The 18475-nt window shown below is 48.8% G+C and overlaps 1 protein-coding gene across 1 annotated transcript in view; it reads right to left on the bottom strand.

The window, feature by feature from the left end:
- Positions 1 to 18475, bottom strand: part of NOX5 (NADPH oxidase 5) — a 61657-nt gene that overhangs the window by 10784 nt on the left and 32398 nt on the right. The window contains exons 5-15 of the mRNA XM_070796809.1: positions 17268 to 17502; positions 15775 to 15928; positions 15422 to 15600; positions 14057 to 14239; positions 12311 to 12443; positions 8571 to 8713; positions 5947 to 6144; positions 4032 to 4076; positions 3493 to 3617; positions 3120 to 3204; positions 2225 to 2324 (exon numbers count right to left, since the gene is read on the bottom strand). Of these exons, the coding sequence (XP_070652910.1) occupies positions 2225 to 2324; positions 3120 to 3204; positions 3493 to 3617; positions 4032 to 4076; positions 5947 to 6144; positions 8571 to 8713; positions 12311 to 12443; positions 14057 to 14239; positions 15422 to 15600; positions 15775 to 15928; positions 17268 to 17502 (1580 nt within the window). The remainder of the gene's footprint in view (positions 1 to 2224; positions 2325 to 3119; positions 3205 to 3492; positions 3618 to 4031; positions 4077 to 5946; positions 6145 to 8570; positions 8714 to 12310; positions 12444 to 14056; positions 14240 to 15421; positions 15601 to 15774; positions 15929 to 17267; positions 17503 to 18475) is intronic.

The raw sequence follows: 18475 nt of genomic DNA, 5'->3' as shown, positions 1-18475 counted from the left end.
CAATGGACATGAGTTTGAGCAAACTCCAGGAGATGGTGAAGGACCGGGAAGCGTGGCATGCAGCAGTCCATGGGGTCACAGAGCTGAACACGACTGAGCGACTGAACAACAACGACAAATAAAAATAGAATTGACTTTCGCATGTTGACCTTATATCCTGGACCTTGTTGAATTCATTATAACACTAATTTAAATAAAGAGCTAAAACTATAAAAACTCCTGGGAGAAAACGTAAAAGAAAATACTTGTGACCTCACGTAAGGCAAAGATTTTAGATAAGACATAAAAAGCATGAATTCTATGAGAAAAAAATCTGATAAATTGGACATCATTAAAATTTCAAAATTTTGTTCTTCAAAAGACAGTTTAAGAAAATGAAAAGACAAACCACAGACTGGGACAATATATTTATAAAATGTACACCTGGTTATGGACCTGTTTCCAGAATATATGAATAACTCCCAGAGCTTAATAAAAAGAAGAAAAACATTGGATTTAAAAAGCAAACAAAATATTTGAACAGACACTTTATAAAGAAGGCATACACAGCAAGACCATGAAGATATCTTCCACATTATTAGTAATTAAGGAAATGCAAATTAAGAGTATATTGAAACTAAAATAAAAAATAAATTAAAAAAAATTTTTTTTTAAGTATTTTGAACCTACAGGGGTGGGATGGGCAGGGAAGGGAGACCCAAGAAGGAGGGGATATATGTATATTTATGGCTCATTCACGTTGTGGTACAGCAGAAACCAACACAACATTGGAAAGCAATTAACCCTCCAATTTAAAAAAATTAAAAACAAAACAGACAAAAATGAGCATATTGAGATACCCCTATACACCTACTAGATGAGCTAAAATTAAAAAGACTGCCAACAACAAATGAGGCTGTGGTTGATGAGGTTGTAGAGCAACTGGAACTCCATTACTGATGGAAATACAAAATGGTACAGCCACTTGGGAAAAACAATTTGATAGTTTCTTATAAAGTAAAACTGAGCACATTCCGTACTACCCAGCAATCCCAATTCTAAGTATCGACCCAAGAGAAATGGAAATCATATGTCCACACAAAGACTTTCATAGTCAAAAATGGCTAAAAAGTGGAAATAACTCTAATATCCACCAACAACTGAATGGAAAAACAGATTGTGGTATGTCCAGAAAATGGAACACTTCTTAGCAACAAAAAAGGTATTAACTACTTACTGAAAGATGCAACAGCATGGATAAATCTCAAAGGTTTTATGTTAAGTGAAAAAAGTTAAAAAAGAATACATATATATTAAATGATTCCAGTTATGAAATTCTAGAAAAGGCAGAACTATAGTGACTGAAAGCAGATCACTGGTTGCCAAGGGCTGTTAAGTGGAGAGAGGGTGTTGATGCAAAGTGAGACAAGGGAGCTTTGGGGGGTAAAAGAAATGGTCCATGTTTTGATGGTGCTCTCTAGGCCCCCTCATGTGACCACCGTGCTTCTAAGGTTATACAACTGGACACATTTGTCAAAGTGCCATTATATTTATTGGACATGTGAATTGATGAATCTTACTGTACATAAATTATCCCTCAAAACATTTCTTAAAGAAGTGTGAATAGGAATCATCTGAGAAGCGTGTTAAAATGTAACTTCTCTAGCCCTACTTCCAGAGAATCTGATTTGGAAGGTCTGGAATGAGGCCTGAGAATCTAACTTTTTAATAAGGGCTCATTTTGAACAAAAAGAAATGTCATTTAAAAAAAAAAAGAAATGGGTGGAAAGTGAAAGTCGCTCAGTTGTGTCCGACTCTTTGCAACCCTATGGACCATACAGTCCATGGAATTCTGCAGGCCAGAATACTGGAATGGGTAGCCTTTCCCTTCTCCAGGGGATCTTCCCAACCCGTGGAATGAACCCAGGTCTCCTGCATTGCAGGTGGATTCTTTATGAGTTGAGCTACCAGGGAAACAGGCTATACATTTTTATAAAATATGAATAAGAAAAAAATATCAGAAGGAAATCCTTCAAAATGCCTGGGTAGCTAGATGGGATTATGAATGGGTTTTTTTTCCCCCTTCTCTTAAGTTTCACAAATTATTATGTTTTATCGCGGGAAAAAAGCAGCTCCCTCTCCCCTACATTTCTGATAGAAAGAGAATGAACACTTTCTTACAGAGACCCTCCACCACCCCCCCGCCACCCCACCCCATCATCCTCCAGCCCCGCCCCTCTCCTACCCTCCTGCGTCTCCTCGGCCTGGTCCATCTCCAGTTTGGTCAGCAGGCTCACAAACCACTCGAAAGACTGCTGGTCTCGGTTAATCCAGATGAAGTCCACCTAGGGAGAAGGGCCCAGATCGGGGGTGGGGGGTTTACCTCATTCAGTCTTATCTGTGCTCCTCCTGTGACCACCCTGCTGTTAGCACAGCACACACTATCACTCCCGTTTAACTGGGGTAGTGGGAGGGGAGTGGGATGGGGGTGCAAACTGAGGCTCACAGAGGTAAACAATGAGGCTACTGAGCAGCATGGGACCAGAACTTGGGTTCTAGACTGCCAGGTCAGGATTTTCTCTAATGGTCTATTGCTCACAGCAAGCAGTGTTCTGAGCTCTTATTAAGCCAGAAGAACTTTTTTTTTTTTTTTAAAGAAACTCTTTTAAGTGGCTTACACAGAATAATGAATTTTCTTTTTTTTTAATTTATTTATTTTAGTTGGAGGCTAATTACTTTACAATATTGTAGTGGTTTTTGCCATACATTGATATGAATCAGCCATGGGTTTACATGTGTTCCTCATCCTGAACCCCCCTCCCACCTCCCTCCCCATCCCATTGCTCTGGGTCATCCCAGTGCACCAGCCCTGAGCATCCTGTCTCATGCATCAAACCTGGACTGGCGATCTGTGCAACATTTTCATTTTTAAAACCACCATCAGGTCACGGCTAGTGAGCATCATGGCTGTGACTGCATCCCGGCTGCCTGACTTTCAGGCTCTGTGTTCTTTAATGAGGTGCCTGCCTTCAGGGCCCAGAATGCCTCTCCAGAGGGAGAGACAAGCTGGGGGGAGGAACTGGCTCTGGTGTCTGGGAGACGCTCTGGAGTCCTGCCTGTGGGAGGCAGTGCTCACTCACCTTGTGGAGTTTCATGTCCTCGTCCTGACCACTCTCCATCCAGGAGTGCTGGCAATTGGGGCAAATGTGCTTTCTCTTCTGGTGTCTGAGGGCAGGTAAGAGGAGGGGATTTTGAGTTTGGGGTGAGTATGAGATTTCTCAGGACCCCAGAGAACAGTGCAGGGGACAGGGACGAAGGGTGGGGCGGCAGGGGGAGGGATGAGCCCATGAGGAGGGGGAGGGATGAGACCCCAGAAAAGAGAAGGAGGAGGAACAGAAGAGGAAAGAGGTGAAAGGGGAGATGGAGACAGGTGAAAGAAGGGAGCAGGGAGGAGTGGGCATCTCTCAGGATTCTGCCCCAGGATACAGGTAGGACCACAGCCTGCCCACCCACCTGTATAAGATGCTCTGCAGGATGGAGGCAAAGGGCGTGATGCCAATGCCTGCACCAATGAGCACAGCATGCTCGGAGGCAAAGATCCTGCGAGTGGGGGTCCCATAAGGGCCATCGATGTAGCACTGCATACAGGAGGGGTTAGAGGAAAGAGAGAGATGGGTGGGTGGGTGAGAAGTGGACCCCAACACGTCAGACCCCCTGTATATGTAGGCAGTTGTCTCCTGGGCTGGAACCCGGGAGTAAGTGGCTCCTGCTCAGAGCACTGTTCACACACTGCGCTCTGAGCTTGAGTCTGGGAGCACCCTAGAACTCCCACATGCAGATCTGGTGAGAGCAGGGTCCAACCAGCACAGCCGTGTGCCCTGTGAGCGTGGGCAGGGGTCTGATTCCCATTATCTGGGGACCTGGGAGTCAGGCTATGGGGACTGAAGAGCCTAGGAACTGAGCGCCCCAGCAAGCCCTCCCCGTGGGCAGAGGCTTTGCTTCCTCCGCTTGGGGCAGTGGTTTTGGACACAGCCACCCCTGGAACCTCTCACCTTGATGTTACAGAACTGGTGGTTCTCAGAGGACATCTCAGAGACCTGCAGAGCACAGAGCAGAGAAAGTGGGTCTTTGGGAGTGGGTGGGCCAGTCATTTCTCAGAGGTTTACAGTCTTGCAGTCTGAACAACCTTACAAAAAGGGGATTGCCTTTTCTACCCAAACCATTCCAAGGAGCATGGGGCACTTTTGAGGGAAAACATCAGTGATGTGCTGGTAAACTGACTCTTCAGAAGAAGAAAGAACCACCAGAAACAAAGTCCCGATTGTTAGTGTCGAGATTTCTGATGTAAACACTGCCGTCATGGCTCCCACCAATGACTGGTTCTAATAACTGGCTCCCCCTCACCCACCTCATGCTCTAGAGCCCTTGAGCCCCAATTACTGAGCTGGCATGCTGGAACTACTGAGCCCGTAAGCCTAGAGCCCGTGCTCCACAAACAACAGATGCCACTGCAACGAGAAGTCCTGGCGGCGCAAGTAGAGAAAGCCCAAGCAAAGCGATGAAGACCCAACAATAAAAAATAAATAATAACAGCAATAAAAAAAAAAAACAGGCTCTCAAAATTCCTGATAATTTAACAATCGCTCTTGTGGTCCAATACAGGTCAGCTTCAGGTGTGACAGGAGAACACTCAGCCCAGCCTGCCTCGTGGGCTCAGCTACAACCGCTTGCTTTCATGTTTCTCGACACAACCCTGGCCTTGAACACGCTTTCCCTGTGCCTAGCGCACACCACACTGTCCTTTCCCCCAGCTGGCACATTCCTGCGCATCCCTCAGTGTGCACCTTGCTTAGAGGGGCCACCTTCCTAGAGCCTTTGCCCAGCGGCTCTGGGCAGAAAAACCAGGTGCTGGCCTGGCTCACAGCTCACCCCTGCCCCGGGGACCCTGCTCTGGGCTCACTGATGGGGAGCCACCTGAGGGCAGGGAGCAGCCTCCTCTGTCTACTCTGCCTGACTCCTCCAGCCCTGAGCACAGGCAGACCAGAGTCCTTGAGGTTCATGTGCTTCCTTCCTGCAGATGAAGGAAACAGACCCGCAAAAGGGCTTCAGAGGCCTGTGATAGCTTCTCTCTGGTTAGGAGTGACCTTCACAACCATCCAGGCAAATCCCTCCTTTCACAGAAGAGAAGCTGAATCTGGGAGTGTGACAATGACTCGCTCAAGTCCCCACAGAGCTGGGCTGGAGCCTGGGTCTGTCTGCCCGTCCTGCGCTCACCACGTCACACCACGTCGCTCCTTTGTCCGGGGGCAACTGAATTTTGTGTCCTCCACAGTGCTGGCCTTGAGCTACTTGTGATGGTTATTTTAGGAGGCGCACTGTGAGAGGGCTACTCCTCTAACAGTTTAAAAAAAATCCTTCTTATTGCAAGGAGAAAGCCTTACATCATGGTTATTATATCCCCTTAACTTCTAACACTTACTATTCCCTCTTCTTTTTTTTTCCTTTAAACAAAGTGAGAAAGAAAGAAATGGAGAGCATGACAGAGACAGAGAAGGAACAAGCCGAAGAGAGCAGCTTCAGGCTCAAAGCCTCATTTAACAGGCAGAAACATCTGGCAAGAATTTAATACCATTGTTTTTGCTTTTAGACTTATCTTTTTTATGGCACATGATACTTATTTGCCATTAAACATGCTAATCTAAAGAGTCCTTTTAAAATACAGTTAAGCTGAAAGTAATGTTGGGATGTAAGGAGAAATATTCAGCGGGAAATACTGCCTATGGGAAGTAAGTATGGTAAAAGTGACACAGGTACCCGCCATACAGGTGAGAGGCTGCAGAAACGCCACGTGGCGTGGGGCCCTTCCTGACTGCGGCCCTCTATTCCAAGTTCCAAGGACCCACCCACCATTCCTGGGAGAAAAATCTTTGGCTCTGCAACCTCCAGCCCCAGCTTCTTCAGCCTTACCAGGGCCGGGTCCTCGGCTGCAGCTTCCCTCTGTGCCCGAGTCCGATCCTTTGTCCCCGTGTTCACCAGGCCTTCGTGTCCCTGCCACGGAGCTCCCTCCGGCCTGTAGGATATCAGCTCCACAATCACCTCCTTGTTGGAGGCTACTGCACCCTGTGCTGAGGCTCCGAAATCGATGGGCTGGGGCTGCAAGCCCTGCTTGGTTTCAAAAAACGAATATTGCGTTATTATTTAAATCACGTGTGTGTTAGTCGCTCGGTCGTGTCCGACTCTTTGCGACCCCACGGACTGTAGCCCACCGGGCTTCTCTGTCCATGGATTTCCCCAGGCAAGAATACTGGAGTGGATTGCCATTCCCTTCTCCAGAGGAACTTCCCAACTCAGGAATCAAACCCTGGTCTCCTGCATGGCAGGCAGATTCTTTACCATTTGAGCTACAAGGAAGTCTATTTAAATCATAAATCAATACAATTTTTTTTTAATTCAGAAACTACAGAATTTTAAAGGATAAAGTAACAAAGCACCCTGAATCAGAAAACAACTTCTCTAACCATTTTCTCTGTCCTTCCAGACTTACACACACACTTTCACATAAACAGAACATACTGCTTTGTAACTCGGCTTTTCCACTTACTACATCTTGGCTAGCTTTATGTGCTAATGCATATACATTTACATAATCTTTTTTAGGCAGCTTACTCTTCCATTAGAAGGGTGATTGGTAATTTTTTAAACTGCTTCCCTATTGTTGGGCATTTTGATTATACTCATTTTCTCATCACTGCTAACAACCATGGTGTATAAAACAGCTCCTTCCCTTTACTCTGACTTATTTTCTTCACGGCCCTTATCACCACGTGACACATTATGTGTCTATTGTGTATGTACTGTCCACCATCCACTCCGTACTGGAAGCAGTGACAATGGGTATTTTGCTTATTGATGAATCTCCAGCATTTAGAATAGTACTTGGAAAACAGTAGACCCTGTGCTCAATAAGTGAAAGTGAAAGTTGCTTAGTCGTGTGTGACTCTTTGCAACCCCATGGAGTCCACGGAATTCTCCAGGCCAGAATACTGGAGTGGGTAGCCTTTCCCTTCTCCAGGAGAACATCCCAATCCAGGGATCAAACTGAGGTCTCCTGCATTGTAGGTGGATTCTTCACCAGTTGAGCTACCAGGAAAGCCCTAAATATTTGCTAAGTGAATTGAAGGAATGAAGTGGTTAAGGAGCTTGCATACATGGCCAAATAGCTTTTTAGGATTAAACTCCTAAAAATGGTATTGCTAAGCCATTGGGTAGGAAGGCTTCCCTGGTAGCTCAGATGGTGAAGAATCTGCCTGCAATGCGGGAGACCCAGGTTCCATCCCCGGGTGGGGAAGATCCCCTGGCGAAGTGAATGTCTACCCACTCTAGTATTCTTGCCTGGAGAATTCCAAGGACAGAGGAGCCTGGTGGGCTACAGTCCATGGGGTCACAAAGAGTCAGACCCGATTGAGCGACCAACACTTTCACTTTTAAGCCACTGTGGATAGATACTTAAAATGCAGACACATACAGCCAGACTGTCCACCAGAGAGTCTGTGCCAATTTACTCTTTGGCAGTGGTGCCTAAGACCCCAAGGAAACACAGCTTTTAGTATATCTACCCACCAATTCTCAGTGTGCCAGGACTCACCTGATTTTGAAAATCAGCTTCCTCCTTCAGGAGATTTCCCCTGATTAACAGGAAAGAACACCCTGTCTGTTTCTACCTACTTCTCCATTTCCCAAAGTTCTGCTCTTGGCACTGTTCTAGAAGGGCCCTCTGGTCTAGCCAGGCAGGATTCCACGTGGTTTTCTTCTCTGGACTTTATATTCCACAAGGGCAAGGCAGGGCTGGGTCAGGCCTGGGGGAATCTCTCCCTTTGACCTTCAGCAGGGTTTCCACATATTAACCTGATTCCAGGCCTGGTGGCACAGCCTACTAGCGTTTAGGCACCCTCAGCCTTCTACATCGATTCCTGCTTCTTCAAGTGCTGCTCTGATCTCTCTGCATTCCTCCCAAACCTCCCAGAGCCTGTATTCAATGGCAGCTTGTCAATTGTATGGGTTTCATCAGGGCTCAAAACATAGTTAAACTCATGGTGGTGATGATGATGGTGGTGGTGGTAGTGCTGATGGGGATAATGAATGGTCCACCTGGACCATGCTGCCCAGTTCATGCAATACTTTACATGCATACATTCCACGGGTCCTTAAAACAATCATGTTAGAAAGGAGAGCAAATGACAGGAACCACCTCTATTTCATAGGTGAACAACTTGAGGCTAGTAAGGCTAAAAGGTGTGCCCAAGTCCATACAGTTAGAAAGTATTAGAGCAGAGAAGTAGAGATGGATTTTTCTCATCTCAATTTCCCCCTCTTTGCCTTGTCCCCTGCCTTCTAATGGAGCACACTGGACCAGGAAGGATCAGGTGTGGTCTGGCTTCAAGGAGGCTCTTGGACCACACATTCTGAATTGACCTACCTTCTGTGCAGTTCCAGCCAGTGTTCACAAGTGCTCAGGAGTTGCCAGCTAAGAAGGCAACCGGTCCCCATGGGTTTGTCACATGGTGGACCCTTTCTCCCCTTCAGTCACTTACCTGGGGCTTCCTCTGACTCCTCTTCATCTCCAACCTCCTCGAGAGCCTCTTGGAACCACAGAACACTGGCTCTGATTTCTTGAAGGACTCAAACAACCTGTTGGTCCACTGGCCCTGGGACCGGATGTGTAGCCAGATGGTGTCTGAGCAAGAGACAGGGCAGGAGGAAAGGGGTCAGTGCTGGTCTCTGGCAGGGACAGGCCTGTCTCACTGGAGGGACTGGGCATCAACCCCTTACACTCTCCTCTGAACGCCCTTCCTAAGGTCCAAACTAGCAGCCACAGCCATGAGACTGGGAGAGCTGGCCTCTCTGGTGCAGACCTTGCAGTCTTTCTCAGTTAAGTCAACCTAAGGGCTCAGTTTCCTCTGCCAAGGCAGGGGTCAGAGTGGCCCTGAGCACACTAGGGGCTCCAGAAGTGGGGGCCTTGCCTCCTCCATCAAGCCAGGGTCTTACCAAGGTTGGGGACCATCTCTCTCCCACATTCTACGAGATGCCTGTCAATGGTTCTGCACACATTAGGTGCTCAGTCAATAGTGGGGCCAATAGCTTTCACTGCCCTCAGTGTCTGGGATACAGGGGGTGTTTGCTTAGGTTCCCTATTAAGTGGATGACTGGTAGAAGGGTGTTGAGGGGTACCAGAAAGAACACACATTAAAGCAAGGAGGCCCCTTAAGAGACTTCCTGGTCTGGAGTTCTCATCCTTTTTCTTTTATTTAAAATCATGAACTCTTTTGGCAGTCCTGTGAAGGCAAGGATAAACTCCTTCTTGGAATAAGGTTTTTAAATACTTTGAATAATATATGTAGAAATTATGAATGAAACCATTTATAATGAGAGTTACCAAAATAAATTTTTTAAAAATTTTGATTTTAAAATACATGTGCTTTTTTGTTAACACATGAAATAACGAGATGCAGCAGGAATTGCATGGTCACTGGAGATGTGAATTAGCAATGAGCATGAATGACATGTCAAAGTATGGACAACAACCATAACACGATATGAAGAATCCATGGTTTTCATTTCAAAAAAGTCACAGGGGTTGGTAATGCTACTGTGATTTGTAACCTGCATTTAGAAGAAAATGCTAAAGCTCAGTCAGAGGTTGGTAAAAACAAAGGTGTCCCATTTTTTTTTTTTTTTTGCCCATCTGCATTCCTGAATGAGGTGAGGCATGCTCTCATAGGGCTTCCCTTGTGGCTCAGCTGGTAAAGAATCCGCCTGCAATGCTGGAGACCTGGGTTCTATCCCTGGATTGGGAAGATCTCCTGGAGAAGGGAAAGGCTACCCACTCCAGTATTCTGGCCTGGAGAATTTCATGGACTGTATAGTCCATGGGGTCTCAGAGAGTCAGACATGACTGAGGGGCTTTCACTTTCACGCTCTCACAGCTTTGTGAGGAGGGGACTGAAAAAGTCAGGTCCTGGGACCACTGCTCCCAGGAGCCTCCCTGGCGCTTCCTCCCTCTTCAAGGTGCAAAGCAGCAGAAGGGCTGTGCTGTGCCCTGTCTGCACAGATGCACCCCGAACTGCCTCACACAGTGACTCATATGGGGGAGGCCTCTTAAATGTCAGTTGAATTCAGTCAGACAGAGTTGCCAGCTTAAGTCCCACTCCTGATCTTGGAAACCAGCTCTACAAAATCAGAGGATTTACCAGCCCCCATGCGGACTCATTTACTGCAGGGGACTCAGGACTAAGAGATTCCAAGCAGAGACCCTAAAGAAACCCTTCAAGAATTGGTCAAATAGGGACTTCCCAAGAGAGGTCCAGTGGCTAAGACTCCCAACGCAGGGGGCCAAGATTTGACCCCTGGTCAGGGAACTAGATCCCACATGCCACAGCTAAGACCCAGAGCAGCCACATAAATAAATAAATACTTTAAAAAACTGGTCAAATAAATTACACATCTATATTATAATCCTATTACTATTAATACACTGGAATAGCATGCAGCCATGAAAAGGAAAAGTTCTTCTTTTAAAAGAACTGACATGCAAAGATCTTCCTGACATATTATTCATGGAGAAAAAGTGGACAGCAAAACAGTGTAATCCCTTACATGTAAAACCATAATCCCTTATATGTAGAATTGTCTCTATATCTGATTATTCATGGATATGTAAAACCATAATCCCTTATATGTAGAATTATCTCTATATCTGATTATTCATGGAGATACATCAAGATCTGGAAAGCTATTCACCAAATGATTGACAATAGTTTTCCTTGGGTAGAATTATTTGAGGGATTTTAATTTTCTTTGGCACATATTTCTATACTGTCTGAATTTTCCGGGAGCATATCTGTTCTTTATGAAACAGCAAAAAAAAAAAAAAAGGAAATAACAATAGGAAGAAAATAATCCACCCCCTCTAACTCTCACCCCCAACCCATTATACATCCAGGCCACCATTCATGTGATTCCAGGGCAGGTGTTGTACAGCTTCTTGTGGGGAACCCTGGCCTTGGGTCTGTGCCCTGAGCTGTGGGAACCGGGCCAGGGGTGGGGCCTGGGCTGGGGTGGGAGGCATCCTGAATGGAGCTACAGCTTTTCATGGAGGAGGGTCAGAGAACCCCAGCAACCAGAAACCTTTACCTCTCATGAAGCCAAGCAAGGGTCTGGCTTCAATAGGCCATAGAAGACCTCCTCCGTCAGAAGCACTTCTTGAGGGACTTCCCCGGTGGTCCAGTGCATTCCGTGCTCCCAATGCAGGGGCCCGGGTTCAGTCCCTGGTCAGGGAGCTAGATCGCATGTGCCACAACTAAGACTTCCCATCCCACAACTATGACCCCGTACAACCAAACAGACAAATAAAAATAAATATTAAAAAAAAAAAAAAAAAAGCAGCACTTGAGATGGGAAGGCCAATCCCTGGCCTGGCCTGGAGGTCAGAGGTCCAGGTTGTGGCCCCACCAACAGCCCAGGACCAGAAGGCGGGCACGCAGGTACATGCATGGGCAGGGGGCAGAGGACAGCTGGGTGAAGAGAGGGTCGGCTGAGTAGTTCTGTGGGTGCTGGGCACCCAGAGGATGGAAGTGGTCAGGGGTGGGGGAGAAGGATGGGACGGATTCTGTTGCCTTGGGGCTCCCCAGGTCTCATGCCCACATGAAGTGGGGAAGCCTGGATGCCTGTCACAGCCCTCTGGAAATGCCCTGGTGCCCCTTCATCTGAGCCACTACTCCTTTGCTTAAGACCCTTGCAGGCTCCCAACTGCCTGTACCATTCCACTTTTCACTCTGCATTCAAAGACCTTCCTGACCCCACACTAGCTCTTATCAATTTTGCCAGCCACTGTGGTCCTTTCTCTGACCTTGTCTTCCTTCCCCTCACCTCTGCTTCCTTCCTCCCTACTCTACCTGACCCTCAACCCAAACTACATCAGACCCTTCCATGTTTGCGGGTTTCATGCTTCCCCTTCTGCCTCCACCCCGATGCCCTTCCCTACCTAGTAAACTCCTACAAACCCTTCAAGGTTCAGCTGCAGTGCCACCCTGCCCACGTCCCCCACCAGATCAGGCCCTCCCCGGTGACCCTCACAGAAGCCAGTATAGCCCCGATCACCCCACTTAGTCAGCATCTGCACATCTGCCCCCGTGTACCAGAGGGAGATCCGGGAGGCCGAATTTGTGTCTCGGGTCTTGTTTGCCTCTCTGTTCCTGGTTCACAGCCTTGCTTGGCACATGGCAAGGATGCAGTAATACCCCCTGAGGGACTGGTGGAGTTGGTGCAGACCTACCTTTCTGCTCAGGAGCACTGCTGATGGTGAAGGGGTGCCACTCGTAGCGTGCAATGCTGGGGATGTTCAGATACAAGTAGTCACCAGGTCTGTAGTGGAAAAGAGGGGGCCTCTTGATGAGGAGATGAGTGACCTGGGGAGAGAAAGAGACCAGGGTCATCCGTGCAGACCCAGAGCTGCCAGGGGCCCCAGGACCATAGTCTGGGCCATCTTCTTCCACCATCACCCAGGCCAGCCTGACCTTTTGTGTCCCTGAGCGGCGGCTCACCCTACATACAGCACATGGGTGGTAGGTGGCAATAGGAGAAGGGGAGGCAGGCTGTGTCTGAAGCGGGGCTCATGGTGTGATCCCACTTCTTCTGGTGTAAATAAATACTGCTTCCGTGTGGCCCTCCTCCTCTGTGAAGCCCCCTGACTGCTCCAGCCCCTTTTCTGGAACTGCTGTGGCATTTGGCTGGCATTCCAACCAGGAGCAGGCATTTCCTCCAGGATACAACAGTCTCCTGGAGAGTAACTTTGGTTTACTGAGCACTTACAGGTGCCAGAGCTGTGTGGAGCTCTTTAAGTGCTGCCTCTAGTCCTTACGACAACTCCCTGAGACGAACGTCCATCTTTCTCCACTCTACGGAGGAGAGGCTGAGTTAGAGAGGTTAAATGACTTGCTCAAGAGCACCAGCTAAGAAACCATGGGATCTGAATCTAACCACTCTGTCTGATGCCAGGGCCTAGACACAAACCTCAGTTTCTTATCCAGCTTCCGTGTCCTCACTTTCAAGTTGTCCAGAGTCAAGCCCTCCAGAACTGCCTGCCCTTTCTCCAAAAATGGCCCCAATTACTCAGACACCTGCAAGACAGCCTAGACTCCTCCCCCGACACCCCCACCCCAAATGCAGCCAGCTACCTCTCGAGTCTTTCTGTGATATGCCCCCTCCCCACCCCGGTCAGGGTCAAGGCTCTCATGAGCTCTCATCTGCATATGTGCAACAGCCTCCCCAGTGGTCCTCTCTAAGCCATCTTCCACAGACCAACTGAAGAAATCCAGCTGGAGTATACACCAGCTCAATACCACCATCCTTTCCCCACCCTGCTCAGGGGTTCCTGCGGTCTGCAGAGCGAGGCCACTCACCATTAGGCCCTGCCCACCCCTCCAGCTTCTCCCTGCACCTTGGCTCCAAATTACTTGTAGTCCCTTCAGTACAGTATGCCCTTGCATTACTCTCTGCCTTTGCCACGCTGTTCCTTCTCCCAGCAATACCCTTCCCGGTCTTGTCTATCCAACAAACTTCTATTCATCTCTCAAAACCCCGGTATGACGGCTCCCCTCTCATTCTGAAGCTTCTCTGGTCTCTCAAAGAGTTTAACGCCCCCTGAGATTTTCTTCTCTTGCCAACACAGCCCTGCACTGATGAAAGGGCTGACTCTCCTACTATCCTGTGTGTCTATGGAGAGTAGAAGAGTACCTCCGCTTTCTCTGCACCTCTGTCACCAAGCGCGGGGCCTGCCCCTTGCAGACATGTAATCTATACTTACTGAAGGCGTTCTACGCACACCCGGCCTTTAGTAGTGCCCTGCCTACCCAACATTCCCCTTCCAGAAGTGTCACTCTTGCAGGGCAGGACCAAGTCTTGCACTTGCTTGTCTCCTCCACTGTGCTCCCTATTCCTGGGGGTGGAGGTCTAACAGAGCACCCAGCTGCTGCACCCCACCACCTGGGACACCTCTTGGCTCCTTGGGCCCCCTTTGCACCTTGGAAGGGAGGAGATTGACTTCCACGATGTGCAGGGCCGCCATGCGGGATGCTGCCAGGCTGATAGTTTTCTCCAGGAAGAACAACGTGCCAGGGACCAGCAGCCACTTCCAGAAGTTGGGCCCGTGCAGGATGAGCAGGAGCCACATGGGGAGGTAGGACAGGTGGGTCCAGTAGAACACCTGTGGGGGAGGGGGAGTAAAGGGGTCACGGCATGGGGGTGGGACAGAGCCAAGGTTCACGGTCACCCTCAAAGCCAGGACTGTGCCCAGAGCCTTGGCCGTACACACCCTCTCCTGGGAACAGGCTTGGGTAGGAGACTGGGGGTGGGAAGCTTTGTTGCCTCTTTGTTCTGAGGGCCTGGCTCAGAGAGTCTGTAAGTGAAGATTCTGGGCGCCAGTGACAAACACCTGGAACATCTGCCTGGGTGTGTTCTGGGCAGGGTGGACTGCCCCCTCTGATGGGCTCATCAGCACCAGTGTCCCGACCCACTGACCCTTTCTCGGGGGGAAGGAAGGAAAGAGAGCAATGATGTTCTGGCAGTAGAGAAGAAAGAGCAAAGCCCTAAGTTTTAATACCTGCTCTGCTACTAGCTGTGTGGCCTCGGCCTGGTAAGTTACTTCTGTGAGTCAGATTCCTCGTGGGTCAAGTGAGGATGCCAATTATGACTTCAATGGATCATTGCTGGCTCAGAGTAGCTGATTGTGTGTATACATATATATATGTCTATTTCTGCTATGACCAAATCAGTCCAGGGGACACAATCTCCAAACTAGATCCTTTGGGACCTTTTATATCTCCAGGAGGCTAGCGAGAGGGAAGCAAGGCTAGGCCTAACACCTGTGGAGCACCCACATGCCAGGTGTGTATAGTTATTGACTTCACCTGTATTATCTCATTTAATTTCTAAAATAACTCCAAAGGTAGAGAATCACAGCTCCGCTTTACAGATGAGGGCAGTGGAATGACCAATAAGGAGTGGGGTGGGGATTAGAACTCTCAACAGCTTGTTTCTTTCCCTCTCTGTGCCATCTTGAGCCTATAATCCAATTTAGAGCAAGAGGATAAGCCAGCAAAAAAAGGTAGAATCTTCTAGAGCAGAACATTTTCACTTGCCAGACATACATCACAGTTCAGTGGCAGAACCCAAGTCACATGTCCATAGTATGCAAACCACCTGGAACTTCCTGGGCTCTGGAGTAAGTTGGAGGGGGCACAGCATGAAATGAAAGTGGGTGACTCACTTTGCTGAAAAATACAAACCAACTATACTCCAATAAAAATTTTTTTTTTTTTTAAAAAAAAAGGAAGAAATGAAGGTGGGAGCCCAAGATAGGCCAGGCAAAGGGGAAAGGCTGGGGCACCTCAAAGTGGCCACTCCTGCGGACACAGGAGCTGGAGCAGGCGAACATGAGAAGCAGCAGCAGGAGCAGAGCCACGCCAGTCGGGGAGGCCGAGCCGTGGACCCAGCCGATGCCAGGCCTCGTGGTGAGCAGGAGTTCCCAAAACTGGAAGGGGCTGGTCTCAGACTGAGCCTGGAGCGCTGGAGACGAGCACAAGACAAGCTCGGCCCACTGCACCTTCCTGTTGGGGTTCCCACCTCCCCATCCAGCTTATCCAGGACACCCTTCTCTGCCCATTGGGACACATGGGGGGCATAAATTAGTGGTTTGTGGAAAGCCCAGATCCCTACCCCACCCATCCCCAGGCTACTCACCGAAGTTCACCACGTGGGCCACGGTGTGCACGAGGGAGAGCCCAACCACCACGTAGCCCATAAGCTGGTGGAACTGGATGTTGTGGTCCAGCGGCAGGACCTGGGCCAGCCACGTGGCCCGCAGCCACGTGAGGCAGCGCCTGAGCATCAGCACCTGGCCGAGCAAAGAGGCAGAGAGCCCATCTGGCTCGCTCTCTAACCTGAGGCCTTCCCCTTGGCAGCAGGTGTCTCCCTGCCTCCCCCTGAGATGGCTGTGCTTACTGATGGGCGGGGCTGGCGGGTGGGCGGGGCTAGGGGACATTACCACCTCCCCCGCCCTCAAGTCTTCCATTGCTGCCCTAGATTCATAGCTGGGGTCCCAAAGTAGGACCTCCAGAACTGGGCAGGGAAGAAGAAAATCTTATAAGAATGTTCATATTCCTTTTATCTCAACACGTGGGAAGCACATAAGCTTTTACTAATATTTAGGCTCTGTGTAGACATGGAGTCCTCATTTAGTCGTAGGTCAGACAGGCACCATGTCCCACGTAGTTTTTGAGATGTCCTGAGGGGAGACGGCACTTTTTAAGGGGCTTATGGCGAGGACCCTCTCCCTTACTTATTTGCTTTAATTTATGCCTGTCCTATTGTGTGAATTTGCGGGTTACATTAACTGCTTTTAACTTAAGTAAGCTAACTACCCCTCAGAAAGGACAAGTAGCTTAAAAAGATTCCCTACAGAGAAAATGCAGATTGAAAATAGTGTTAATAAGGCAAGAGTAAGTGACCACAAAAATGAGTCATGTATCTCCCACTCCTGGTGTGAATTCTTTGTAGCTAGTTATGAGGTTAAAAATAAAACCCACTCTAGTAAGCAGATGATAGTGTCAAAAGGAGTATTTGAACTAGAGATGTACATCTCTGATCATTAACGATGAACCTTGCCTTATAGTTATATTGTGCCTAAACCTATTGGCTAACAATAACAGGGCATGCATACCATTATAAGGGAGCATATATTGGGTAATTGGGAGAGGTTTTTGTTTTTTGTTTATTTTTGTTGGGTTTTATTTCATTCCAGTTTTAGAAGTGTGTTATCAAATACACTTCGAGACCTCAGGCTCTGGTCCAGAGGATCACGTTCTGGCATTCAAGGCCTCTTGAAGTATTCTCTTTCTGGCTGGAGCCCTGCACAGGAGCTAGCCTGACCTCCTCTGGGTCCACCATAGGGTTATCGTGAGGGTCAACAACCCTATGGAGAGTGCTTAGCACTGTGACTGGTACATAGCAAGCACACAAAACGCCAGCTGTTTTATTTACCTGCTGTGTGACAACAGACAACTCACTGCCCCTCCCTGAGCCTTAGTCCCCACCACTGAGTGTTGGCCCAGTGGATTTCTAAGGTGCCATCCTGCGCTGCCAATGCAGGTGTCCATGCGTGGGCCATTTAGTCTGAGAGGAGCCTACATCAGTCCCCCTGCCTGCTTCCCTGCGTTGTGCCCACAGAGCCCTACCGCGATGAAGCTGCAGTCAAAGTTGAGGCACTGGCCGCAGCCCTTGGCCACCATGACACTGGCTCCGAAGGCCCGATAGGCACTAGCTGCCAGGGCAAACAGCAGCACGTGGAGGCCCACGAAGACGGCCAGGCAGAGCGCATGGCTGCGGTGGTTGTGCCAGTAGGCAGAGGTCAGCAGGCGAGGTTGGCGCCGGTGTCGCTGGGGAGCTGGAGGCGTTAGCCAGCGAGCAGCACTGTAAGAGAGGACTCCACTCAGAGGGACGCGGTGCGGCGGGGACCACCGGAGTGGGAGCCTGGAGACGCACTCCCTCTGCAGCCACTAACTCTCGGGAGCCTCGGGGCAAACAGGCCGGCTTCCTTTTACATCAGGAAAGGGAGGTCAAGTGACTTGCTTACAGTCACACAGCGAGGTAGAACTGGGATCAATCTCCTGTCTGTCTGATTCCACATCCACGGCTTTTTTTTTTTTTACTACCTCGAGTGGGGAGACAATCATAATGGATGGAAGAATCTGAGAAATTTTTGACGTTAATACACAAAAAGAATGAAGTACAAAGTGGCACTATTCAGAACTTGGAGTCAGACGAACTTAGGCCTGTTGTTCCACCCTTTTTATGTTACTTTCTCCACAGTGCCTATCAATTTGTACTTGTCTAGTTTATATACTTGTTTATTGGTATAAATTACCTGTCTCAGCCCGGAATGCAGCCCCAGCAGAGCTCTGCCATTACTGAGAACAAGGCTTGGTACAGAGTAGCTGCTCAAACAAGTTGAATAAATAACTGTCTTTGCTAATTATTTGTGCGCTCCTAGGTGTGTTACTTCAGGTGAAATAACTTTAATGTCTTTTTGTTACTTCATTCTCTGTGTAACTGCAATTTCCTTTTCCATGCTATGCAATGATACACTTGTAAAAATACCCAGCACATAGTTGGTGCTTAATATTGAGTTGATTCTTAAGGAACCCTGTAGAAAATGCACTCATGACAACAGCTGCCCTGCAGAGGGCAGGACAGACCTTTGGCCCCAAGAGAAAGCAGGCAGAGGAGCTAAGCTGGACCAGGGAGGGAACCCGAGGGGTGGGGCTGGGCAGGGCCGACCAGGGCCGGGCAGGGCCAGGCCGAGGGATCGTCCTTGTGCTCGGGCCACACTTCGCAGCTGGGGTCTAATCCCGGCACGGGCTGTGTCCCTGCACCAGACAGGGCG

Source organism: Bos indicus, chromosome 10 (assembly GCF_029378745.1).
Source record: "Bos indicus isolate NIAB-ARS_2022 breed Sahiwal x Tharparkar chromosome 10, NIAB-ARS_B.indTharparkar_mat_pri_1.0, whole genome shotgun sequence".
Taxonomy (NCBI): Eukaryota; Metazoa; Chordata; class Mammalia; order Artiodactyla; family Bovidae; genus Bos; species Bos indicus.
This window is presented reverse-complemented; position numbering and strand designations above follow the sequence as displayed.